This window comes from Gadus morhua, chromosome 22 (genome assembly GCF_902167405.1).
Source record: "Gadus morhua chromosome 22, gadMor3.0, whole genome shotgun sequence".
NCBI lineage: Eukaryota > Metazoa > Chordata > Actinopteri > Gadiformes > Gadidae > Gadus > Gadus morhua.
In genome coordinates, this window is record NC_044069.1 from 4,128,895 (window position 1) to 4,156,633 (window position 27,739).

At 41.9% G+C, this 27,739-nt stretch overlaps 2 protein-coding genes across 7 annotated transcripts; one reads left to right on the plus strand and one right to left on the minus strand.

Annotated features, from left to right (window-relative positions):
* Positions 1-4: 4 nt before the first annotated feature.
* ddah2 (DDAH family member 2, ADMA-independent) lies at positions 5-24,386 on the minus strand. 6 transcript variants are annotated; one of them, XM_030347463.1, is made up of 6 exons: positions 24,367-24,386; positions 4,909-5,466; positions 4,180-4,371; positions 2,001-2,120; positions 1,261-1,404; positions 5-489 (listed from the first exon to the last, which is right to left on the minus strand). In XM_030347463.1, the coding sequence occupies exons 2-6, from the start codon at positions 5,218-5,220 to the stop codon at positions 370-372; spliced, it is 888 nt and encodes a 295-aa protein (XP_030203323.1). In that variant the 5' UTR covers positions 5,221-5,466; positions 24,367-24,386; the 3' UTR covers positions 5-369. The 6 variants fall into 6 exon arrangements, with proteins under 6 accessions (XP_030203323.1, XP_030203317.1, XP_030203319.1 ...); XM_030347457.1 differs by lacking the exon at positions 24,367-24,386 and adding an exon at positions 8,219-8,354; XM_030347459.1 differs by lacking the exon at positions 24,367-24,386 and adding an exon at positions 8,219-8,345 and having other exon boundaries at positions 4,909-5,462.
* Positions 22,237-27,732, plus strand: lypc (ly6 domain containing, pigment cell). The gene is made up of 3 exons (XM_030347466.1): positions 22,237-22,414; positions 24,407-24,526; positions 25,771-27,732. Exons 1-3 carry the CDS (start codon positions 22,363-22,365, stop codon positions 25,980-25,982), a joined length of 384 nt encoding a protein of 127 aa, XP_030203326.1. The 5' UTR covers positions 22,237-22,362; the 3' UTR covers positions 25,983-27,732.
* Positions 27,733-27,739: the final 7 nt, after the last annotated feature.

The following is a 27,739-nucleotide window of genomic DNA, read 5'->3' on the forward strand; positions in this document are numbered from 1 at the left end:
TTTCTTAGGAAAGGAAGTCTAGTTTTATTAGCAACTGTTAATGTGAGATCACACATTAAAAACGTAAACATTTAATGGGCATACAATCTAAAGAGCCTTCGGTCCTTCACTTAAACTTCTCATCCCTACTAGGCTGCAAATCAAGTGCATGCAGTAACTTCAAACCCCTCGACCTAAATGGTTGGAAAAGTTATACGAGGGGGTAGGGTGTGACGGTGGTTATATACAAAACGACCAGCAGGGGGCGTAGTTCTGCTGCTCGCCACTTTATCCGATAAACTGCGTATCTGGTTAGTGCGTTGATGCCAAAGCTACTGATGGCACAGGGTGTTAGCATAGCTCCATGTTTTGAAGGCGTATATAGTTTATTCAGAAGTAGGTGTGCTTGCGGTTGACCAGCAGGCAGAGGGAGGACAGGTTTGCTCCCAGTTTGCCCGCCTCACTGCAGGCCGTGGGCAGGAAGGTGTAGTCCTGCAGCTTCTGTAGGGCCTGGGTGGGGAGAGCATGGTGGCGGTCAGGTGATCTCAAAAGATTGTTAAATTGATATGGGGCTTTTCTTAGTACCCAACGCTTGAGAGTGAAAACATGATAAACAAATGTGAGTCCGTATGCTAGTGAAAGGAGTTTGAAGGCCATCTTAAAAAGTTGGGATTTGAGGGAGGGTTAACCTGTTGGATGTTGCAACTGAGAAGTTAAATTGTTTGCCGATAAGAACTTCAGAAATGTTAATTCATTAACATCACATTTATAAATGCGCCAAACACCAAACAATTTTCATTATCTTTCTGTGAAGGTTTGTTTCTTGTTTTGCATGCTGGAGGATAAGCTGCAAATCGTAAGGAGCAGCTCCAAGATATATATATTGATTAAAGGTCCATATATCGGTAAACCTTTACTCCAGTATCGGTTGGGATCTAAAGGGAACCCCAAAATCACTTGTTCAACTTGGCTGTTGGTTCACTCAAATTTATATAGAAGTTAAGCGGGAAATTAACTTGGACAAGTCTGTCACTCTTGGAAAGGGATTTCCAGAATGGTAGACTCCTTTTCCCAAGTTAATTGGGATTTTTGGTTTCAGGGTGCGTTCATTTCACACTCTGTTCGTGTCTATTAAAGGGTGCGTTTGTTTCATACTGTTTGTGTATCTATTAAAGGGTACGTTCGTTTAACACTGTTCATGTGAGTCTATTGAAGGATGCATTTGTTTCACATTCTGTTTATGTGGGTCTATTGAAGGGTGCGCTCGTTTCGTGGACCCACCTCCATGCTCTCGGGGCACTCCTCGGCCGGGCGGTGCAGCAGGAAGTCCCGCTGGTTGGCACCGCGGACGTAGATGCAGTTGGCGGCGGCGTCCTCCGGCACGGCCAGAACCTCGTAGCGGTGGTCTGTCAGCTGCTCCATCATCTGAGAACACGAGAGTTACAGAGGAGAGCGGTGCTAACCTGTTAGCATCACTCAGGAGAGCAGCGCTAACCCGTTTACGTCACTCTAACAGGTGAGCAGCTCACCTGTTAGCTAAAGACCACTCAGGAGAGCCGTGCTAACCCGTTAGCTTAGGACCGCTAAGGAGAGCCGTGCTAACCCATTAGCATTCCTCATGTATTAATCAGTGCTAGCTCCTAATCGTTTGTGTTACTTAAGACCGCAAACCCGTTAGTGTTCCTTAAGATTTCTCAGAGCAGCGCTGATGTAGTGTAGGAGAACAGTACTAAAGGTTGACTGATTTAATTAACTTAATTACTGTCTTAATGTCATGGTGATCCCCACCAGATGAAACCATCCATCTAAGACAAATTTATAATTTATACCGTAAACAAAACCTCTGTATTCCCAAACACAAGCAAAGTTAAAGCACAACATCGTAGTATATATCCATAATTATTTTCTCATTCTTTGATTCAGGTCTCAGTTGTCTCACTATAGTGGCAGCCTGAGAGTCAAGCGTTTCATGCAGTCATTATTCATGCGCTCACTGCGATGGACCCGACCGCACGACTCACCCGAAGCGTCTTCTTGGCCCCGTCGCTGTTGCTAATGACGATGGTGTCGGGCCCCCCCATGGAGCAAATGTTCTTCAGCCGGGCCCCACCGCACACGGGCACCGTGGACACAGCAAAGTCCTGCATCGGAATACAACACAATGATGAATATAAACTCAGTTTTTTTATCAGCGGGCGGTTTGACTCATTAACGACTGGGCCTTAACGAGGGCCTTAACGAGGGAGGCTCTCGTTAAGGTGTTGGATCACTCCTGACCCATGAACTTCTGGCCTTCTATTTTTGCTCTGCGGCTATGAGCTAAAATAATGATTGTTTGGTAGTGAATTGTTGGTCAAAAACAAAGTCAATAGGCTATCGCTTCATATTTCTGCAATCAAATATATATAACATGCATTTGTTGTTGAAATTCACATGTACTTTCAGAATGAAATACATTTAGAATATGAGGCAACAAAGAAAAAAACCCAATGAGTTTTGTTTGAGGAAATATCAAAAAGCGCTTACAAGTAGAACGAATATATAAATATCAGAGTATTTTGGTCTCTCGTCACTCAGCATATTTTCTGACGGTTTTGCTGAAAAATAAGTTCCAGAATGCTCCAGGATTTCCTGAGACTTCTCTGAGAAGAACCGCCTACATGTAATTTCCGGGCAGAATGACACAATGCCCATGGCCCACACAAACGCACACAAACTAACACACACACACTCTTAATGGGCTTCTGGGCGCCTCAGAGGACAGCCTGTGTGGGGAGCTTAATGGACCAGCGCCACTCAAGACTCCTTATAGGAACACTCCCCAAATCCAACCCACAGGCAGGCTGCTGTGGCTGTGGCTGACCGCCCTCTCGCAGGGCCTCTGGTGCTCCCTTTCTCTGGTGCCTCCTGTCTCTGGTGCTCCCTGTCTCTGGGTCTCCTGTCTCCCCGTCTCCTGTCTCCTGTCTCCCTGTCTCCCTGTCTCTGGGTCTCCTGTCTCCCCGTCTCCTGTCTCCTGTCTCCCTGTCTCCCTGTCTCTGGGTCTCTGTCTCTGGGTCTCCGGGTCTCCTGTCTCCCTGTCTCTGGGTCTCCTGTCTCTGGGCCTATGGTTCTCCCTTTCTCTGGGTCTCGTGTCTCTGGGTCTCTGGGCCTCTGGTTCTCCCTGTCTCTGGGTCTCCTGTCTCTGGGCCTCTGGTTCTCCCTGTCTCTGGGTCTCCTGTCTCTGGGCCTCTGGTTCTCCCTGTCTCTGGGTCTCCTGTCTCTGGGTCTCTGGGCCTCTGGTTCTCCCTGTCTCTGGGTCTCCTGTCTCTGGGTATCTGGGCCTCTGGTTCTCCCTGTCTCTGGGTCTCCTGTCTCTGGGTCTCTGGGCCTCTGGTTCTCCCTGTCTCTGGGTCTCCTGTCTCTGGGTCTCTGGGCCTCTGGGTCTCCTGTCTCTGGGTCTCCCGTCTCTGGGCCTCTGGTTCTCCCTGTCTCTGGGTCTCCTGTCTCTGGGTCTCTGGGCCTCTGGTTCTCCCTGTCTCTGGGTCTCCTGTCTCTGGGCCAATGGTTCTCCCTGTCTCTGGGTCTCCTGTCTCTGGGTCTCTGGGCCTCTGGTTCTCCCTGTCTCTGGTTCTCCCTGTCTCTGGGTCTCCTGTCTCTGGTTCTCTGGGCCTCTGGTTCTCCCTGTCTCTGGGTCTCCTGTCTCTGGGCCTCTGGTTCTCTCTGGGTCTCCTGTCTCCCTGTCTCTGGGTCTCCCGTCTCTGGGTCTCCTGTCTCTGGGTCTCTGGGCCTCTGGTTCTCCCTGGGTCTCCTGTCTCCCTGTCTCTGGGTCTCCCGTCTCTGGGTCTCCTGTCTCTGGCTCTCTGGTTCTCTGGGTCTCCTGTCTCCCTGTCTCTGGGTCTCCTGTCTCCCTGTCTCTGGGTCTCCTGTCTCCCTGTCTCTGGGTTTCCTGTCTCTGGGTTAGTAATGTGCGATAAAGGGGCCAAGATCCGTCTATCTTTTGCACTGGTCTGTCGTTTTCATTCATTAATTTGCCCGGCCCACTCTTATTTTAGTGATAAATCTATTCAGCCATTCATTCACAGATAAATCAATGTGTCCATCCATACATTCATTCACTAAACGCTCTATCAATCGTTGAATGCGTGAAGGAATCAACACACACATTCATCCGTTCATTATGACCCTGAACCCTGAAGTGCGACCCCTGACCCCCCTGCTCACCCTGAAGGTGTCGGCCAGCACCTCGGCCCCTCTGTAGTTGGTGTGGTCCGAGATCCCCACGAAGAACTCCCGTCCGGTGAAGAGCACGTCGCTGCCCTCCAGGGTGGCCCCCCCGGAGTCCCCCCCCTCCTCCGCCCCCATCTCCACCACCGTCAGGCTGAGCTCCGACACCACCCGGCGCACCGCCTCCGCCTGGACACACACAAATCAAACGCACCCGGGGGTCAGCTCCTGGCGTTTAGCACTATGGTTCTGAACTCTTGCGCACTTAATGCATGTTGTACGTCCTGGAACTTAAAAATAGTACTTAGCATTGTGTAGCATCTTATGCTAGCTATCTCTGTTGTCTACGGGGAATGGGTTAACCTAGTGATTGTTAGTGCTTGGCACTTGGTGCTATGAACATCCTTATTGTACCGACAGCGATATATTGTTGTTCCTCTTTCTTTTGATAAATGTACGGATGCAAGTCGCTTTGGATCAAAGCGTCTGCTGAACGCCCTAAATGTAAATCTATCGCCCCCGGTTCTGGGGGTTCTGATCTATGGCGTGGGATCTAAGGTTCCGATCTATTGCTACGGTTCCATTGCATCACCTGGTTCTGGGGGGAAACGGGTTTGTGGCGTCTGACCCGTCTCATAAAGTTATAAACTAGTTTAAAACCATGAAGGTTTCCTTCAGAGTGTGTTCAGGTCTCTGTTATACGTGGCGGGTGCGCTCGTTTCGTACCTCGGCCCGTCTCTGCAGCCTGAAGGGGCGGGTGATGAGGGCGGTGTCGCCCTGGATCACCGCCACGTCCTCCACCCTCCAACTGTCCGGCAGCTCTGGGTCGGGGGGGATCTCGATCAGCTGCAGCCCCACCTTCTGCCGCAGGGCGCCGGTCAGCACGCCAAACTGCCGCTGCGCCTTCGCCAGGTCCACGGTCGCCGCCGCCGGCTCCGCCCCCTCCTCCGCCCGGTCCTCGCCCCCCCGGCCAAAGGAGGTGGGGACGCCACGCACTATGGCGTGCGTGAAGCGCCCGTACGTGCACACGTTGGCCATCGCCAAGGCAGCCTCCAACAGGAAGTGGAGGAGCGGGGAGTAGCAGCGGTGGTTGTTGGTCGCTCTGTCTTAAAGCGACGGAACGCCGGAGGACCAAATTAGGAGTTGGTTCTTCCTCTCCCGACAATGAAGCGGCCAACAGGAAGTGAGTTGATCTGGGATTCTGCGACGAGGGGCCACTTGGATCAGGGTCAGGACCACAGGGGTCCGGGGGCGGCCCAGACGAAGCCTTGAGGAACACACTGTCTGGAAGAGGGGAGGAGGAGGAGGGAGAGGAGACACTGGCGTGTTTTAGAAGGTTGCGATGACGCACCCCAATCAAGTGGTCATAAACCACTGAGCATTAACCCTTTTAAATGTGGCAACATCGGTCCTACTCCCTGTGACCTTGTTGCTCTACTTTGAAAACAAGTCAGGATTTGCTGTAACAAATGATTCTATGTTGTATCAGGTATAGCCTACGTGTTCCACTTTAAACTAAGTAACAGTCAAATCAAGATGAAAACAACTTAAAATGGCAACAAAGATTACAAAACCAGCGACAATTTCAAAGTTGGTGGTACAGTATGATTGTACGGTGGCCTGGAGGTATGTTGTCGTGTCGTATTTAGGTCGGGGTGAAGCGGGGCAAACGCGTTTTTACTAATTCCCCTTCATTCAAATCCACCAAGGCAAATCGTCAGCTCATCTGAACAAATCTCCGTAAAAAATGATCTCTTCTTTTTCCAACTCTCCGCCACAAGGATTTACATTCCCTGTAGTTTATTCTGTCAGTTTTGCATACGTGGTCAACATATTACTTTAAGGAATATGCAAGCGGACAACCTCGAAGCCCCTCGAAACACAGGAAAGTCCATAACGCAGGAGCCGTAATGGGTTTCAATGAGTAACCTATAGGACGCAGTGCGTGCTAAAACTAGTAGCGAGATAACGGGCGAGCTAAACTGGAGAAATAGTTTCCCCAAAACGTCACTCATGCTGGGTGAAGCAGCAGCACGCCCGGCTGCTCATTGTGCTTCATGACCAAAACAAAAGTTATTATTAACATTTTCACAATTTATTGAAAACCATCGACTCACCGTCCTCGGATCAGTCGCTTTTTAGTCGCGGTCGGAGCGAACGGTTTCTTTTTTATTCCCGGTTCCAGATGACCCGTCCCCGTTATATTCTCTCTCTCTTTCCTCCTCTGTTCCTCTCGCTCCTGTTCTCCCGACTCCCCCTCACTCTTCCATCCCCGACCTCCCCCCTCGCCTCCCCTCCCCTCACTCTACCATCCCCAACCTCCCCACCCTCACCTCCCGAATCTCCACTTAGAAAATGATCGCGGATCTACATTGCTTTCTAGTACGGTAAAACGCGACGCAAGTGCACCACGTAAACTTATTTTCTTTTGTTTAAATACATACCTATGTCTTACCCAACATGCATGCCCTGCGTTGTAGGCAGATATTGACATTCATAATTACATACCAATCTAATCAAATTGTTTTCTACAAATGGTTTTCCATATTCTCGTCCAATCAACATGTCCCTATCTCTGTGCTGAGTTTCAAATGTTTTTACTACAACACATTGTGTAAATTAGATCTTAAAGTAATTGCAAATACATATGAATGACTATTTTGGCAACATAATCAAATAGGTAGAGTGTTCAGCAACCCTCTTACTGCTGCACTAACAAGAAACTGACTAGCACTTGGCCGGACGTTATAATTGTATTTACATTTCACATGATATAGAAATAATTAAGAGACCTGTAATAAAGAAAACCAGCAGGACTTGAACCCTGATCCACCGAGCTTTAGCCAACAGCTCTCTGCTGCCCCACTGAGACTGGCAACCTGTTATAGTTGGAGGTTATACGTGACGGTATAGTAGGCCTATATAGCCTCCAGAGGGTTGCCCAACAGTGCTGACCCCTGCGCCACTGAGACAGGGACGATGACCAATGATCACAAGTTGTACATGACATTACAATTCCCATGACAACCAAAGTTTCACAAGGACATGAGGTTTCAACGGACACAAACCCCTACTCTCCTCTCTCTTTCCGAGATGCGCTAAAGAGACAGCGGGTATGATGTTCTCGGGAGTCATACTTGAGCTTACAAATCACATAAAAATAAGAAGTTCCCACGGGGACTCGCCTGCCCCGGTCGGTTCAGAGGTCACACTGGACATTACCATTCAAGATCTCAACCGGTAGGTTTGGTTGCCAAGGAGACGGCCCCTCACCAGAACTTGAACCCAGACCCAACCCCCTGGGGTGTGGGAGGCCTGCAGCGCTAAGTCGGGGGTCATACTTAACGTAAAGATTCATGCGTCATTGTTACATCTCCAAAACCTCATCACCACATCGTGGCTTCATGGAGCCGGCCTCCCTTGTATTTGAACCCCAGTCTACAAAGCAGGTAACCACTGGCTCTAACCAATGCAGCGCCGAGAGATCTGCTGGGATCTAGGCTGTGGCACTCAATACTTCTGTAACATAAATAACAAACATACCAAAAAATGTAAATAACTTTATTGGCAACGTGGGACGCGACAGGGACCAGAGCTTTCCACTGTTTGATGATCTCTCTCTCTCTCTCTCTCTCTCTCTCTCTCTCTCTCTCTCTCTCTCTCTCTCTCAGAAATAAGCATAGATTTTGTTTATATTCCTACATAAGTATTCGGGATGACGTTAACATTGAAATCAGCCTTGGTACAGGAAAATTAAGGAGTTTCAGTGAGAAGAAAACGTTTGATTCGATTTGTTTAAGTAAACAAAGGTGGCCATTCGAGTACATGTAAGTGAGTTTACGAGGTGTAGGCCTACTAAAATGAACGATGAAGTCTTTCAAGCGATGTAGATCCGCAATCGCGTTTTTTTAAGTGTCGACGGCGTGAGCGCGGTCCGTGTCACCCCATGGGAGGGCAAACTCAAAGTGCACCTTAACTTAATTACCGGCTAGGCCACCCTGCAGTGAACACACCAACATGATAGGGTTGTACTCACACGAAAGACCGGTGTTGTGAGGGATGTCTCGTCAATCGCCGTGCACTCGTGCAGAGATAAATCGTGGTCTGAAGTAGGACTAGATGTGACTGACATGATGATCCCTTGTTTCCAAAATGGGTCGAACCACAGGGAAGCCACGCCCCTCTGGATCACCCTGTCGCTCGAAACAGGTTTTGATATTATGGTCTCTACTCTCTACTATAATAACAATAATCTCGGTTGTACGGATGATAAAGATTAAGGCCATTCTTGATTTCTTCGTATTTGTCTTGAATTATAGTACTCGAGTAGGTAAACTACGCTGGCTTTTAGGAAATATGGGTCAAAAGATATTGTTGAGGAGACAGCTTCGACAAAAAGCTTTTAAAAAGCTATGTTTAGAAATGTTGGTGTTATTATTAATTATGGTAAATGTATCTTTAAAATATATATATTTACTGATATTCTTAGTCATTCAGAAAATAAAACAAGGTATCTTTAATTGGGTTTTAGTCTTTATTATTTGATTAATTTAACTCCAAACTCAGATACCCCAGAGAAAATACCAATGATTAGAAGACATATAGGGAGAGAGAGAGAGAGAAATCAAACATAACATCAACATCAAACAAACATACATACGGTTAGAAAACTCCAGTTTGTGTGTGTGTGTGTGTGTGTGTGTGTGTGTGTGTGTGTGTGTGTGTGTGTGTGTGTGTGTGTGTGTGTGTGTGTGTGTGTGTGTGTGTGTGTGTGTGTGTGTGTGTGTGTGCGCGTGTGCGTGTGACGTGTGTGGCAGGGGGTAGAGAGGTCACAGACAGGATTAAAGAAACACCATCTGCCTATCATCAGCATCCAGGCTATCTGCACAGACTGGAAAACAACATTATGCAACTAGCATTAGCACCAGCCTCCCACAACTAGCATTAGCACCAGCCTCCCACAACTAGCATTAGCCCCAGCCTCCCACAGCTGGCATTACCACCAGCCTCCCACAACTAGCATTAGCACTAGCCTCCCACAGCTAGCATAAGGATTGGCCTACCTGTGCTTAGGGTTGGGAATCTCTTGGCACCTCCGATTCGATTCAGTTCCGATTATGAGGTCAACGATTCGATTCTGAAGCGATTATCGATGCATCTCGATGCAACAATTCTTTTTATGTACATTTCCATGCATGATTTTCAAAAATATATAAATACATCTGGGTTTGCTACTCAGAGTTTGCTAATCACTTCCTACTTTTGTGATGATCATTAAAGACATCAACAGATGAATTAACGTATCTAATATTTCATAAGAGAGCAAGCTTTTTTCACAAATATGACTTTCTATGAACAATGCAATAATCAATGCAGCTTGCATTATTATAACACAATATGGAAGTATGCAAAAAATAGGTTTCAGTTTTATTTTATTTCTAATCTTTCTTTTCCATGTCATTAAAGGAAAAGCTGCTCTTGAATTAGAAGGAGTTCTTGTGTCTGGCTGTGAGTTTGCGCGCATGCGTAGGCTGAATCGCAATCGTGTCAAGACAAATCAGATTGGCCAATACACGCTGAAGATAAATTCAATAATTTTAAAAAGACAAAAATTACCCCTCTCTGGCGAATAGAATGTTGCAGCAGGCAACTTTATTTTTTTAATTCCGATTATTAATTTATCTGCATCGAGACAGAATCGTTCTAGCGAGAATCGCGATGCATCGGAGAATCGATTATTTTTCCCACCCCTACCTGTGCTAGTTCTCTTTATGGCTCCGCCCATAGATAATTGATCCTTGGAAACCTTTTTTAATTAGCCATTTATTTTTATTTATAAGCGATCCACTCTCAATGTCTTCCTTATATCTAAAATATCTTACTACTATAAAAGCAGGCCAGTCCCACCAGTTACTCAGGTTGGTCAATGCGCATGTGCCAAGCAGCCTGCAGCTCACACACACACACATACAGCACACGCGAACGCATACATACACCGCAAACACGCACCTACACACCGCACCAGGGACACGAGAAGTCAGTCCGAGGGAGGGATGCTGAGAGAGAGTCTATATAATGACGTCATAATAAATGCTGCGCAACATCCATTGTTTACAGAGACGAGATGACGGGTGACGTCACATTCAGGGCTCCGCTCTGATAAACACTCTACTGGTGTGTAAAAAGAGTTCTGCCAACTAGCCACTGTTATTCACAAACGTTAGCAAGTAAACAATGTGGAAATTAGAGTCAACTCGGCTGATGTGCTGAATTTCACACACTAACAACATGCCGACAAGCTGTTGCGGTCCGGGATTATACACAGCGTTATAACAAGGATTCAGGAGGTTATTTCTAAAGGTTTACAAAGGAAAGTGACAATAAAAGAAAGCCTTCATTTTCATCCAGAGTTACGAGTTGTATGATATGAGGAAAGTGAAGGTTTCTCCGTCAAGTTTCTTTGCTCTTTTTTTGCCAACCAGCTTACGTGCGGGATTCCAGAATCAAAACGATAACATTCAACGTGTCTATTAATATGGCAGCAACATTTTACACCAGTTTTAGAATGTTCACTACAACAGATGTTGAACACCAACATGCCTATGTAAAATCAGCATAGTACCATATTCAGCTATGGACAGTTCTGCGTTGTGCGTAGCCTACGTCAGCCTACACAGACAATGTTCTAAATAAACTGAAATGATAATATGATAAATATCATAAAAAATAATTTAACGAAAAATCGTGTTGTATGATAAAATTATACAAAAAAAAAAAAAGCATTAAATTGTTCAGAAAACGTTCTCACTTGCAGTTACAGCCAGGGGCCGCCAGCACCCTAAGCACCCCCACTTCCCGCGTCCCTGGGTAACACTGAAAAAAAATATAAGGGGTAACACTGTTGTTTTTTATTGGTCGTCATGAAAATAAACATAAGGGGTAACACTGTTGTTTTTTAATGGTCGTCATGAAAAAAAAAATAAGGGGTAACACTGGTGTTTTTTATTGGTCATCATGAAAAAAAACATAAGGGGTAACACTGTTGTTTTTTATCGGTCGTCAGGAAAAAAAACATAAGGGGTAACACTGTTGTTTTTTATTGGTCATCATGAAAAAAAACATAAGGGGTAACACTGTTGTTTTTTATCGGTCGTCATGAAAAAAAAACATATGGGGTAACACTGTTGTTTTTTAATGGTCGTCATGAAAAAAAACATAAGGGGTAACACTGTTGTTTTTTATTGGTCGTCATGAAAAAAAACATAAGGGGTAACACTGTTGTTTTTTATTGGTCGTCATGAAAAAAAAAATATGGGGGGTAACACTGTTGTTTTTTATTGGTCGTCATGAAAAAAAACATAAGGGGTAACACTGTGGTTTTTGTCAAATAAAATATAAGGGGTAACACTGTTGTTTTTTATTGGTCATGAAAAAAACATAAGAGGTAACACTGTTTTTTATTGGTCGTCATGAAAAAAAAATATGGGGGGTAACACAGTTGTTTTTTATCGGTCGTCATGAAAAAAAACATAAGGGGTAACACTGTTGTTTTTGTCAAATAAAATATGTTGTTTTTATTGGTCGTCATAAAAAAAAATATGGGGGGTAACACTGTTGTTTTTCATTGGTAGTCATGAAAAAAAACATATGGGGTAACGCTGTTGTTTTTTTATTGGTCTTCATGAAAAAAAACATAAGGGGTAACACTGTTGTTTTTTATTGGTCGTCATGAAAAAAAACATAAGGGGTAACACCGTTGTTTTTTATTGGTCGTCATGAAAAAAAACATAAGGGGGAACACTGTTGTTTTTTAATGGTCGTCATGAAAAAAAACATAAGGGGTAACACTGTTGTTGTTTTTTGGACATGAAAAAAAACATAAGGGGTAACACTGTTGTTTTTTATTGGTCGTCATGAAAAAAAAACATAAGGGGTAACACTGTTGTTTTTGTCAAATAAAATATAAGGGGTAACATTGTTGTTTTTTATTGGTCGTCATGAAAAAAAACATAAGGGGTAACACTGTTGTTTTTTAATGGTCGTCATGAAATAAACATAAGGGGTAACACTGTTGTTTTTTATTGGTCGTCATGAAAAAAAAACATAAGGGGTAACACTGTTGTTTTTGTCCAATAAAATATAAGGGGTAACACTGTCGTTTTTTATTGGTCGTCATGAAAAAAACCATAAAGGAAATAATAGAAATTAACACATACATTTTAATGTCATGTATATCCTCTTTATTGATGATTGATTATTGTGTATTTTCATCGCCTCAGTGGTGCAGTGGAGTGTACTCTGCTTAAGAGAGAGTGGGGAGAGCTGTGAGCTAACCCCCTGGAGACCGGGGTTCAAGTCCGGTTGACGTCCTCTGTTGGATGACTCTTATTTCTATTTCATGCAAATTATAAAGTAAAGTACAACCATTGTGTTGACATTATTCGGTGTCTTGATGGTGCATTGATAAGTTCGGAGGTTAAAACTATAAACAGCTCAGGTTCGGATCCCCTGTTAAAAGTAGTAGTAGTACCCCTGTTAAAAACGTTAACAGGGGTACTACTGTCGTTTTTTATTGGTCAACATGGAAAAAACATGAGGGGCAACTGTCGTTTTTTATCGGCCGTCATGAAATAAACATAAGGGGTAACACTGTCGATATTTATCAAATAAAACATAGGGGGTAACACTGTTGTTTTTTATTGGTCGTCATGAAAAAAAAATATGGGGGGTAACACAGTTGTTTTTTATTGGTCGTCATGAAAAAAAACTTAAGGGGTAACACTGTTGTTTTTGTCAAATAAAATATAAGGGGTAACACTGTTGTTTTTTATTGGTCGTCATGGAAAAAAATATGGGGGGTAATACTGTTGTTTTTTATTTGTCGTCATGAAAAAAAACATTGACATTATTCGGTGTCTTGATGGTGCATTGATAAGTTCGGAGGTTAACACTATAAACAGCTCAGGTTCGGATCCCCTGTTAAAAGTAGTAGTAGTACCCCTGTTAAAAACGTTAACAGGGGTACTACTGTCGTTTTTTATTGGTCAACATGGAAAAAACATGAGGGGCAACTGTCGTTTTTTATCGGCCGTCATGAAATAAACATAAGGGGTAACACTGTCGATATTTATCAAATAAAACATAGGGGGTAACACTGTTGTTTTTTATTGGTCGTCATGAAAAAAAAATATGGGGGGTAACACAGTTGTTTTTTATTGGTCGTCATGAAAAAAAACTTAAGGGGTAACACTGTTGTTTTTGTCAAATAAAATATAAGGGGTAACACTGTTGTTTTTTATTGGTCGTCATGGAAAAAAATATGGGGTGTAATACTGTTGTTTTTTATTTGTCGTCATGAAAAAAAACATAAGGGGTAACACCGTTGTTTATTATTGGTCATGAAAAAAACCATAAGGGGTAACACTGTTGTTTTTTATTGGTCGTCATGAAAAAATAAATAAAGCGTAACACTGTTGTTTTTGTCAAATAAAATATAAGGGGTAACACTGTTGTTTTTTATTGGTCGTCATGAAAAAAAACATAAGGGGTAACACTCTTGTTTTTTAATGGTCGTCATGAAAAAAAACACACGGGGTAACACTGTTGTTTTTTAATGGTCGTCATGAAATAAACATAAGGGGTAACACTGTCGTTTTTTATTGGTCATCATGAAAAAAAACAAAGGAAATAATATAAATAAACACATACATTTTAATGTCATGTATATCCTCTTTATTGATGATTGATTATTGTGTATTTTCATCGCCTCAGTGGTGCAGTGGAGTGTACTCTGCTTAAGAGAGAGTGGAGAGAGCTGTGAGCTAACCCCCTGGAGACCGGGGTTCAAGTCCGGTTGATGTCCTCTGTTGGATGACTCTTATTTCTATTTCATGCAAATTATAAAGTAAAGTATAACCATTGTGATGACTTTATTCGGTGTCTTGATGGTGCATTGATAAGTTCGGAGGTTAACACTCTAAACAGCTCAGGTTCGGATCCCCGCAAAAACGTTAACAGGGGTACTACTGTCGTTTTTTATTGGTCAACATGGAAAAAAACATGAGGGGTAACAGTCGTTTTTTATCGGCCGTCATGAAATAAACATAAGGGGTAACACTGTCGATATTTATCAAATAAAACATAGGGGGTAACACTGTTGTTTTTTATTGGTCGTCATGAAATAAAACATAAGGGGCAACACTGTTGTTTTTTATTGGTCGTCATGAAAAAAAACAAAAGGGGTAACACTGTTGTTTTTTATTGGTCGTCATGAAAAAAAAAATATGGGGGGTAACACAGTTGTTTTTTATTGGTCGTCATGAAAAAAAACATAAGGGGTAACACTGTTGTTTTTTATTGGTCGTCATGAAAAAAAAAAGGGGTAACACTGTTGTTTCTGTCAAATAAAATATAAGGGGTAACACTGTTGTTTTTTATTGGTCGTCATGAAAAAAAACATAAAGCGTAACACTGTTGTTTTTGTCAAATAAAATATAAGGGGTAACATTGTTGTTTTTTATTGGTCGTCATGAAAAAAAACATAAGGGGTAACACTGTTGTTTTTTAATGGTCGTCATGAAATAAACATAAGGGGTAACAATGTTTTTTTTTATTGGTCGTCATGAAAAAAAAACATAAGGGGTAACACTGTTGTTTTTGTCCAATAAAAAATAAGGGGTAACACTGTCGTTTTTTATTGGTCTTCATGAAAAAAAACATAAAGGAAATAATAGAAATAAACACATACATTTTAATGTCGTGTATATCCTCTATATTTATGATTGATTATTGTGCATTTTGATCGCCTCAGTGGTGCAGTGGAGTGTACTCTGCTTAAGAGAGAGTGGAGAGAGCTGTGAGCTAACCCCCTGGAGACCGGGGTTCAATTCCGGTTGATGTCCTCTGTTGGTAGACTATTATTTCTATTTCATGCAAATTATAAAGTGGAATATAACCATTGTGATGACTTTATTCGGTGTCTTGATGGTGCATTGATAAGTTCGGAGGTTAACACTCTAAACAGCTCAGGTTCGGATCCCCGCAAAAACGTTAACGGGGGTACTACTCTCGTTTTTAATTGGTCAACATGGAAAAAACATGAGGGGTAACTGTCGTTTTTTATCGGCCGTCATGAAATAAACATGAGGGTATTTATCAAATAAAACATAGGGGGTAACACTGTTGTTTTTTAGTGGTCGTCATGAAATAAAACATAAGGGGTAACACTGTTGTTTTTAATTGGTCGTCATGAAAAAAAACAAAAGGGGTAACACTGTTGTTTTTTAATGGTCGTCATGAAAAAAAACATAAGGGGTAACACTGTTGTTTTTTATTGGTCGTCATGAAAAAAAACATATGGGGTAGCACTGTTGTTTTTTATTGGTCATCATGAAAAAAAAAATATGGGGGGTAACACAGTTGTTTTTTATTTGTCGTCATGAAAAAAAACATAAGGGGTAACACTGTTGTTTTTTATTGGTCGTCATGAAAAAAAACATAAGGGGTAACACTGTTGTTTTTTATTGGTCATCATGAAAAAAAAAATATGGGGGGTAACACAGTTGTTTTTTATTTGTCGTCATGAAAAAAAAACATAAGGGGTAACACTGTTGTTTTTTATTGGTCGTCATGAAAAAAACCATAAAGCGTAACACTGTTGTTTTTGTCAAATAAAATATAAGGGGTAACACTGTTGTTTTTTATTGGTAGTCATGAAAAAAAACATAAGGGGTAACACTGTTGTTTTTTAATGGTCGTCATGAAAAAAACCATAAAGGGTAACACTGTTGTTTTTGTCAAATAAAATATAAGGGGTAACACTGTTGTTTTTTATTGGTCATCATGAAAAAAAACATAAGGGGTAACACTGTTGTTTTTTAATGGTCGTCATGAAAAAAAACATAAGGGGTAACACTGTTGTTTTTTATTGGTCGTCATGAAAAAAACCATAAGGGGTAACACTGTTGTTTTTGTCAAATAAAGTATAAGGGGTAACACTGTTGTTTTTTATTGGTCGTCATGAAAAAAAAATATGGGGGGTAACACAGTTGTTTTTTATTTGTCGTCATGAAAAAAAACATATGGGGTAACACTGTTGTTTTTTATTGGTCGTCATGAAAAAAAACATAAAGGGTAACACTGTTGTTTTTTATTGGTCGTCATGAAAAAAAACAAAAAGCGTAACACTGTTGTTTTTGTCAAATAAAATATAAGGGGTAACACTGTTGTTTTTTATTGGTCGTCATGAAAAAAAACCTACGGGGTAACACTTTTGTCTTTTAATGGTCGTCATGAAAAAAAACATAAGGGGTAACACTGTTGTTTTTTATTGGTCGTCATGAAATAAAACATAAGGGGTAACACTGTTGTTTTTTATTGGTCGTCATGAAAAAAAACAAAAGGGGTAACACTGTTGTTTTTTAATGGTCGTCATGAAAAAAAACATAAGGGGTAACACTGTTGTTTTTTATTGGTCGTCATGAAAAAAAACATAAGGGGTAACACTGTTGTTTTTTATTGGTCGTCATGAAAAAAAAAATATGGGGGGTAACACAGTTGTTTTTTATTTGTCGTCATGAAAAAAAACATAAGGGGTAACACTGTTGTTTTTTATTGGTCGTCATGAAAAAAAACATAAAGCGTAACACTGTTGTTTTTGTCAAATAAAATATAAGGGGTAACACTGCTGTTTTTTATTGGTAGTCATGAAAAAAAACATAAGGGGTAACACTGTTGTTTTTTAATGGTCGTCATGAAAAAAACCATAAGGGGTAACACTGTTGTTTTTGTCAAATAAAATATAAGGGGTAACACTGTTGTTTTTTATTGGTCATCATGAAAAAAAACATAAGGGGTAACACTGTTGTTTTTTAATGGTCGTCATGAAAAAAAACATAGGGGGTAACACTGTTGTTTTTTATTGGTCGTCATGAAAAAAACCATAAGGGGTAACACTGTTGTTTTTGTCAAATAAAATATAAGGGGTAACACTGTTGTTTTTTATTGGTCGTCATGAAAAAAAACATAAGGGGTAACACTGTTGTTTTTTATTGGTCGTCATGAAAAAAAAAATATGGGGGGTAACACAGTTGTTTTTGATTTGTCGTCATGAAAAAAAACATAAGGGGTAACACTGTTGTTTTTTATTGGTCGTCATGAAAAAAAACATAAAGGGTAACACTGTTGTTTTTTATTGGTCGTCATGAAAAAAAACAAAGCGTAACACTGTTGTTTTTGTCAAATAAAATATAAGGGGTAACACTGTTGTTTTTTATTGGTCGTCATGAAAAAAAACATAAGGGGTAACACTGTTGTTTTTTAATGGTCGTCATGAAAAAAAACATAAGGGGTAACACTGTTGTTTTTTATTGGTCGTCATGAAAAAAAACATAAGGGGTAACACTGTTGTTTTTGTCAAATAAAATATAAGGGGTAACACTGTTGTTTTTTATAGGTTGTCATGAAAAAAAACATAAAGGGTAACACTGTTGTTTTTTATTGGTTGTCATGAAAAAAAACATACGGGGTAACACTGTTGTTTTTGTCAAATAACATATAAGGGGTAACACTGTGGTTTTTTATTGGTCGTCATGAAAAAAAAACATAAAGGGTAAAACTTTTGTTTTTTATTGGTCGTCATGAAAAAAAACATAAGGGGTAACACTGTTGTTTTTTATCGGTCGTCATGAAAAAAAACATAAGGGCTAACACTGTCATTTTTTATTGGTCGTCATGAAAAAAAACATAAGGGGTAACACTGTTGTTTTTTATCGGTCGTCATGAAAAAAAACATAAGGGGTAACACTGTTGTTTTTTATTGGTCGTCATGAAAAAAAAAATATGGGGGGTAACACAGTTGTTTTTTATTGGTCGTCATGAAAAAAAACATAAGGGGCAACACTGTTGTTTTTTATTGGTCGTCATGAAAAAAAACATAAGGGGTAACACTGTCGATATTTATCAAAAAAAACAAAGGGGGTAACACTGTTGTTTTTCTTTGGTCATCATGAAAAAAAACATAAGGGGTAACACTGCTGTTTTTTATTGGTCGTCATGAAAAAAAACATAAGGGGTAACACTGTTGTTTTTTATTGGTCGTCATGAAAAAAAACATAAGGGATATAATAGAAATAAACACATACATTTTAATGTCACGAATATCCTCTTCATTGATGATTGATTATTGTGTAATGTCATCGCCTCACTGGTGCAGTGGAGTGCACTCTGCCTAACCCACTGGAGACAGCGGCTATATTTCTGTGGAAAACACAATATCTATAATTTTAAATAAAACAAATAAAAATTAGGGGTAACACTGTCGTTTTTATCAAATGAAACGTAAAGGGTAACACTGTCGTTTTTTATCAAATGAAACGGAAAGGGTAACGCTGTCGTTTTTTATCCGTCGTCATGAAAAACCCATAAGGGGTAACACTGTCGAAATGTGTCGAATAAAACATAGGGGGTAACACCGCACACACCGCACACACACGCACATGCGCCGGAACATACACGGAAACGAACACACACACGCGCACACACACACACACACACACACACACACACACACACACACACACACACACACACACACACTCACCCACACGCACGCGCACACAACGCACGTCAAGACAAAGGCAGCGACAAACTCGCCCAGGTAAGACCTTGGGCGATAATAACGATAATGCATACAATACTGATAAGAAACAATGTTTATAATGTATTGTGTATATCATTAAATATCACTAAATAGAACCACATTAAATAGGACTCAGTATTTTAAGTTGTGGAAGAAAACCTTATTCCATGCGTGAGTTAGGCCATATTATTTGGTCATAAACTGAGCCATTTGAAGTTTGAAATTCATGTGCATCTGTCTCATCGGAGTCTGCAGACGCGCTGTCAAAATATCAACTCCTCAGATTAAAATGCGCTCATGGCTCTTAAAGGGGATGGGAGCTGGCACTCTCATTGGTTTATTGCACGTTACGCCCAAACCACACCTACGGGTAATTAGGCTACTTCAAACCAACCCTTTTTAGATTTGCGCCAGGCGCAAGAGTAATTTTTCGCGCCGTAAACTAGCGACATCGCCATAGAACCGCCCACAAAGCTACTTGCGCTTGGCGCTTCTCACTTGCTTTTCAGACTGTTAAAATAGGGCCCTAAACCAGGTATTTCCTGGTTTGTGGCGCAAGTGGTTTCTGAAACGTCAAAATAGCACCAGGGAACGTTTGCGCCAGAACACACCTCCTCCTTTCGCCGAGCCGCCCCTTGGGGCACAAGATCATTCCCTAATTTTTCGGGGCGTGGCGCAGGAGGGAAAAGAACGCTCTGCGCCAGTTGCAAATTAGCAACGACACATGCGCCAGTGATTAAGTCAATTGCGCCGGATGCACGATAGTGCCCCTTATGTTTTAAACATAATGCCTCCGCCATCGACACGCGCGCAGGCAAGAACACACACACACGCACGCGCACACACCGCAGCGACATTCCCCAGGTAGGACGTTATGTTTTTGAAACATAACGCCTCTGCCTTCGACACATGCGCAGGTAAGAACACACACGCATGCGCACACAGCGCAGCGACAATCGCCCAGGTAGGACGTTAAGAAATGATCGAGTTGGAGTGCCCCAAAGTGTGTTCGCACATGGTTCAGCTCTACACTGCCTTTAGCAGAGGCCAGCGTGCCAGAGGCGTAAGACCACAAGGACGGCCTGACAGACAACATTGTGTATTTAGAACTAATCTAAGTGCACTGTGGCTGACCAAAAAGTGATACATATTACACTGTGACATTCTTTGCAATGCAATGTTACCAGTTCACTTCACTGTGTGGTAACTTTTTTTTTTTTAAATTTTTTGGTACACTGAGAGAAGTTGGTATATATTACATTTTACATATCTGCGATGACAATCAATGGATTCTGAATCTAAACTCTTGACCAACTAGAGGTTGAACGCGCTCAACGCGCGCGTTAACTCTAGTATCTGTAAAAATTAGAGCTGTCAAGCGATTAAAATATTTAATCGTGATTAATCGCATTAATGTCATAGTTAACTATTATTAATCGTGATTAATCGCAAATTCTTTTTCTATGCTAAATATCCCTTGATTTTTTTGTCCCATAATTCTTCTCATTTTAATTCTCTTATCAACATGATGAAGTGCATCGGCTTGCCTTGTGCAAATGATTTTCTATTGATAACAACATTGGCATGTACTGATCAAAACAGGACGATACAAAAAAAGAGCCTATAGTGCAAATAAACGACTGCTTTGAACAAATGTCATTTGAACATAGCAGTCAGGCTACTGCTTCTTTGTTTTGAGCCAAAAAAAAAATATTTTTATTTATTTTTTAATAAAAAAATTACGTTAATCGCGCGATAAAAAATTTAACGCCGTTAAATTTGGTTTGCGTTAACGCCGTTAATAACGCGTTTAACTGACAGCTCTAAAAATCCAACTATTTTGTTACCTTGTATTCAAACTCTGGGTCTTGGGTTCCAAGCAAGCTCTAACCAAACAGTAAGCATGTGGACGCAATATAGGGCTGGTGGTGACACAGTAAGAAAGTAAAAACTCAAGTAAACATTAGTCAACTCGAATGCCATAAATCTACCCAGGCACCAGAAGCTGAGGCTGTGTTGTGTGTGTTGGGAGTGTGTTTGTCACAAAAGCAGGTTGGTTCTACAGCTGGCCGTGTGAGTGACGGAGGAGTAAACAGCTTAGACAGAGCAACACTCTGTCACGAGATCCACGTCAGCAGACAACCATGCTGCCCCTAGCCCACACGCTGTTTATTATCAGCTAATGGCTTATTCACTTACTCTCTCTCTCTCTCTCTCTCTCTCTCTCTCTCTCTCTCTCTCTCTCTCTCTCGCTCGCTCGCGCTCTCTCTCTCTCTCTCTCTCTCTCTCTCTCTCTCTCTCTCTCTCTCTCTCTCTCTCTCTCTCTCTCTCTCTCTCTCTCTTCCTCTCTCTCTCTCTCTCTCTCTTCCTCTCTCTCTCTCTCTGTCTCTCTTGTGCTGACCCTCTCTGTCTGTCTCTCTGCCTTTCCCTCCCTCTATCTTAAACTCCATTACCTTTGTTTTTTTGTTGCTGTAGATGAAAAAATAACTTAACCAAATAGCTAATGGTGTATTCACTTACTCTCTCTCTCTCTCTCTCTCTCTCTCTCTCTCTCTCTCTCTCTCTCTCTCTCTCTCTCTCTCTCTCTCTCTCTATGCCTCTCTCTTTTTCTCTCTCTCTCTCTCTCTCTCTCTCTCTCTCTCTCTCTCTCTCTCTCTCTCTCTCTCTCTCTCTCTCTCTCTCTCTCTATGCCTCTCTCTTTTTTTCTCTCTCTCTCTCTCTCTCTCTCTCTCTCTCGCTCTCTCTCTCTGCCTCTCTCTCTCTCTGCCTCTCTCTGTCTTGCTCCCTTTCCCTCCTGTGCTGACTATCTCATGTTTGTCTCTCTCCCTCTTGCTCCCTCTCTCTCTCTCTCTCTCTCTCTCTCTCTCTCTCTCTCTCTCTGCCTCTCTCTCTCTCTCTGCCTCTCTCTGCCTCTCTCTCTCTCTCTCTCTCTCCCCCTCTCTCTCTGCCCCTCTCTCTCTCTCTCTCTCTCTCTCTCTCTCTCTCTCTCTCTCTCTCTCTCTCTCTCTCTCTCTCTCTCTCTCATTCTCTCTCTCTCTCTCTCTCTCTCTCTCTCTCTCTCTCTCTCTCTCTCTCTCTCTCTCTCTCTCTCTCTCTCTCTCTCTCTCTCTCTCTCCCCCTCTATCTTAAACTCTATTCCCTTACCTGTGTTTTTTTGTTCCTGTAGATGAAAAAATAACATAAAGAAAATAATAATAAAAAAATAAATAAAAATAAATAAAGATTATTCTCATTATAATTACCTCCTTCGCATAAACGACACACAGTCATTATCACTACTAGTAAGTTGCGGTTGAAAAGGTTGTACCATCGTGGTTGAATGTGCACCGTTTAGGCTATTTCAGCATTCTATTCTTGACTCAACCGGGTTTATTTTGCGGAATAAACTAACGCGTATTGTATTGTGACGAATTGTTTGGAGAAGGAGAAGGAAAACAGAAGTAGAGAGCTGATCTGATTAGGGGGAGAGGGGAGAGGTCTAAGTTCAGATGAGTTGGTCTCACTCTGAGTTGGATTCACTCTGAAGCCCAACCTCGAGGATCATGTCTCACTCTCAGATCATCCTCTGGCTCCTCTTTTGTCTCCCCTTGGCAGGTATGTAAGCTGATATGCTAAAGTAATGTATATAAGTTCCTTCACTGATAGTAACTGTGTTGGTTGTAGACGGCGTGACATTCTGAAGTTCTGCAAATCAAAAATACTTCATTTTTTCAGTTCATTTTAAAACATAGATTTAGCTAAAAAGCATTCTGGACAGTAAGAAGAGGAGAAATCTGGGGACGGATTATAAAAGGTGTTTCAAATCTCGGAGCATGGCTGGTACTCCGCCTCTCTCACAAAGTTCTTCCTAAAGTCACTGAGAGTAGGTAGAGTTTTGTGTTGCTAACTTAGGGCAGGTCAGTATTCTGCGGTTCTGTATCCAATTAGTTTAGTTGGTAAAATACTAGAAGGGAACAGTACAAAGCTTCCCAATTAAGTATTGAATTCGGTAATATAGAAAAAAAATGAAAAGTATTGGAGGTAGAAGCATCTATTTGTTGAAATGACCTCATATCCATGATACATAATATGAATACATATGATTTAGACAGGACTGCATACTGTTGTGTTTTATATATTTTTATATTAGTGCCTGTGTTTCTCTTTCATTTTGGTTATGTACTAAGCCCTGTCGCAAGATAGTCATAAGACTCTGATCAGCAGATACTTCCATAAAAAAATAGCTATTGCATCAAAACGATCACTGTTGTTAGAATATTGTTAGCAATAGTGTTAGGGCACTGGGTTCAGTTAGTGAGTAATGATATTAGGATGGCATTCAGGGTTTGGGTTTAGTTCTGGGGTTTGATTTTAGGGTTAGGCTTCCCTATTTGAGACAGGTTTCAGGGTTTTGCAGGGCTTCTCAAAGTTTGGACAGCTGAGGGCCAATCTAGGAAACCAAAATTTGAGGTCAAGTGAGGTCTAAATCACGAAACTGAGGTTCATCCTTTCAAAGTAATGAACAGTCGGATTAAAACTATCAAATGTAACAAGATTTTATTGAAAGCTAGAGAGTCGACTTTTCTCTTTATATTTATTTATTTTTGTTTAAGTTGATATAATAAAAAATCAAAACAGGAAATTGTTTTCCTGTTTTGGCAAAATTGTAGGGTTTGGTTTCTCGTTCTGGGGTTTGGTATGAGGGGAGGGTTTCCCATTTTGGTTCAGTTTTAGGGTTTGGTTTTTGGTTTTAGGGTTAGGGTTCCCATTTGGGCAGGTACAAGTTTTGTTTTTTGTTCTAGGGTTTGGTTTTAGGGTAATGATTCTATTGTAAGGTTAAGGACTAGGTTCAAGGTTTTGGTTTTAGGGTTAGGTTTGGTTTTAGGGTAAGGTTTGGTTTCAGGGTTAGGTTTGGTTTTAGGGTTAGGTTTGGTTTCAGGGTTAGGTTTGGTTTCGGGGTTAGGTTTGGTTTCAGGGTTAGGTTTGGTTTCAGGGTTAGGTTTGGTTTCAGGGTTAGGTTTGGTTTCAGGGTTAGGTTTGGTTTTAGGGTTAGGTTTGGTTTTAGGGTTAGGTTTGGTTTCAGGGTTAGGTTTGGTTTCGGGTTAGGTTTGGTTTCAGGGTTAGGTTTGGTTTTAGGGTTAGGTTTGGTTTCAGGGTTAGGTTTGGTTTTAGGGTTAGGTTTGGTTTCAGGGTTAGGTTTGGTTTCAGGGTTAGGTTTGGTTTCAGGGTTAGGTTTGGTTTCAGGGTTAGGTTTGGTTTCAGGGTTAGGTTTGGTTTTGGGTTAGGTTTGGTTTTAGGGTTAGGTTTGGTTTTAGGGTTAGGTTTGGTTTTAGGGTTAGGTTTGGTTTTAGGGTTAGGTTTTGGCTTGAACGGCCCCCAGGGGGCTTAAAAGTAAGGGTCCACAGGGTGTGTCGCTACACTAATCTCACACTCACAAATCAATAATATTTCCCTTCAAACGTCTGAGTTCTGTGATAACCCTCCCCTTATACATGTTTGGGTATTGGTCGCCTAGAAGCAGTATCAATAGCAGCTAGTAGCGTGGTTGATGAGCGGTGAGTGTCTACCTGGTGCATGGGTAAGCGTTGTACCTCCTTCTCACTGCAGGGGGTCTGCGGTGCTACGCCTGCCTCTTCCCGGCCATCTCGCCCATGGACTGCCTCCAGTTCCCCCAGGAGTGTCCCGCGGGCCAGCGCTGCCTCTCCAGCACCGCCGAGAGCACCAGAGGTTAGCCGTAAGCCGTTAGCTGCTAGCTGTGTCTTGCTGGCCCAAACGAGGGCACCTGAGGTTAGCCGTTAGCCGCGAGCTGTGTCTTTCCAGCACTACCGAGGGCACCAAAGGCTAGGGGCTAGCTGCTAACCATAAACTGTGTCTTACTGGCACCGCCCATGGAAGAGTTGTGAGAGGGCACCAGAGGTTCACCCTGAGAGAGAGAGGGAGCAAAGAGGAAAGAGGAGGGAGGGAGAGAGAGAGAGAGAGAGAGAGAGAGAGAGAGAGAGAGAGAGAGAGAGAGAGAGAGAGAGAGAGAGAGAGAGAGAGAGAGAGAGAGAGAGAGAGAGCATAAGAGTGGAGGAGATCGGAAAAAGACAATAAAAGTGGGAGGGAGAGAATGAGAGAGAGAATGGGAGTGGGGGAGGGAGAAATAGAGGGAGAGATATTGGAAGAGAGAGAGCGCAAAAGAGATAATGGCAGTGGGTTAGCGGAAGAAAGAATGAGAGTGGGAGATAAATTCCATTAAGATGAAGAGAGAGAGATGGAAACACACACACACGCACACACAGACACACACACAAACACACACACACACACACACACACACACACACACACACACACACACACACACACACACACACACACACACACACACACACACACAGAATGTCAGAGTGCAAAATACAGAGGCAGAACGAGATTGAGTTATATATAGAGAGATAGAAGACAAATAGATTAGAGCTGTTAACAAAGTTATTTTCTTTAGATTTTGGACCACTGTACACCAGAGGTAGCACACTGAAACTCAATTGGATGATGCAGAATTGTTCATCACTATGCTACTGTAGTTTCTGTAAAACGAATGTCAATCAGAGATCTGGTCTCTTTCCTGCCCTGAAAGCCACCAGAGGCCTGAGGATGCGACAGACTCGGACCACAGTACCATTCACTAATTAATCTGGCGCTGCCATCCATCCCATCAAATTACATCTATAAATAGCCCTGCGTGTTGAACGCCCCAGCTATAGCCAATGGATCACAACATGCAAACTCAGTGGTATCTTTGTTTGCTGTGACAAACATCGACATACATATTCATGTTGATAATGACTAATTACTTTAATTATGTAAAGTATAGTTCCTGGTCTGGCTGCGGAATCCAAGTTTGATAATTTACAGGAATGGGGTCAATTGAATCCACGCAAATACAATAACAGTCAGTACCCCTGTCTTTCTGGTTTGTACTTTGTTATGTAGGTGGAATCGGAATCAAAATCTACGAGAAGAGCTGCACCATCCCGACCCAGTGCGGTCAGAGCGGCCAGAAACACACCGCTGGATACAACTTCAACTACAGCAACGTGTGCTGCGACACCGACCTATGCAACAGCGCCCCGCTCGTTGCTGCCCCCGCATGGCGAACGGCGGTACTGTGTCTGCTGCCGCTCCTCTATCACCTGCTGGTTTGACTCAGAGGATTGAGGATGTAATGCTCCCTGTCAATAAGACTGAGAGAATAATATAAGTTGACCCCGCCTTCATCTGCCCATTCTTATTGGGTATTACTGTGTGGGTAGGCAAAAAATAATATCAACAGAAATTGATGTTAGAGAGTAAAAGCTTTTGCAATATTTCAAGGCAGGAACAGCTTATGAAGAGTAAGGATAGGTCATGCATACACTTGAGAAAAAAATTCTGCTCTTATTTTACTAAATTAACATAATTATCTTATAAAAAAGGTTTGAATGGATAAGAATAAATGGGCTATTTTCTGAATGAACAAGTTTATTATATCAGAATTCTGAGAGAAGTTCTCGCGGCAAAATAGATTCTGCGGTTTTGCTAAACTAACGAGATACCTCAAAACCCCAAGAGAAGCTCGGAGTACTGCAGCAAATCATCCTGACCCCCAAAAGGTATTTTAATGGAGGGGGGTCTGCATCCAAATGGCTCAAACATTATCCGAAATTAAACTGGATTGAACTCTAAAGGTGGGACATGTTTGGTTATCTGACATAGAGCTCCTATGAATGAGAGATTCTCTTGGGATTTGAGGTATCTCCTTAATTCAGAGAAACAGCAAGATTTTTTTTGCCATGGAAACTTCTCAGAATTCTGAGATGATTACGTCGTTAGATCAGAAAAAACTGAGCAGGGTTTGTTTTCCCAGGTGCGCTTCGGTAGAGAACACACATGACTTCTGTAATTTTATAAAACATGCAGCTAACCCGTTTACTGTGACCTTGTTATCAATTATTCGGACATAAGGCCTGATTCCCAAGTTAGAATTGATTTACCTCGGGTGTACTGTGGAGTGGGTAAGACTGTTTTATTAGCAGGCTAGTATTGCCCGAGCGAACTCTGCAACTAGAAGGACTGAATGAAATGTGTTGAAAACTGTCTCCAATGATAAAGGACACCAAGGCTAACTTGGGAATCAGGCCCTATGTCCAAAATTCCGAACTACCCCTTTAATATGTACCAGTTATTTTTTTACATGTGACTTATTTTGTACCTTTTGACAGAGAAACTTTGTTAATTCTGTAAACATGGTAGCATTTCGATGCAGCCGCCCTTCTAGGTCTGGTGAAGCATCATGCTATCCCGGGTAATCCCCAGAAATATATCTAATGAAACTGTGAAAAAGTACAGAAACACACTGTTGCGTTTTTTTAAATTTTTTAGCTTGACATTTGAATGTCAGTAACAACTGCAGCTGCAGGGCTAACCCCAACCCTAGCACTGACAACCAATCCCTCAAACCCCACCAATAGTAACCCCTAAACCCAACCCTAACTGAAAACGAAACCGTCAAACCCCACCAATAGAAACTCCCCATCCATGCACACCTTCAAGTATTTTCCGTTTCTTAGTTTTAGAGTTTCTAATGTTTTTTACGAATAAAGTGTCTCGGTGTCATGGCTCAGGGAGGGTACCAAACACACATATCTGAAAGCAATTTTTTGTTACGTACAGCTAAGGACATCAATGGCACCACTTTCAGTTTCCTAAATGTTTCGGTTCTTGATTTTAGAAAAATATTTCTTGCGTAAAATAGCATAAATGTGTCATTAACTCAGGACCCCAAAACAGACATTGGATTAACAATGTTTAACTTAACTAAGGGTCTCATCTAAGGAACAGCTTAAGGATAGGAAATGAGGATTAAAACCATGTATAACTATTTTAAATAAAGCCTTTTCACTTTGCAAAAACAAATCACCAG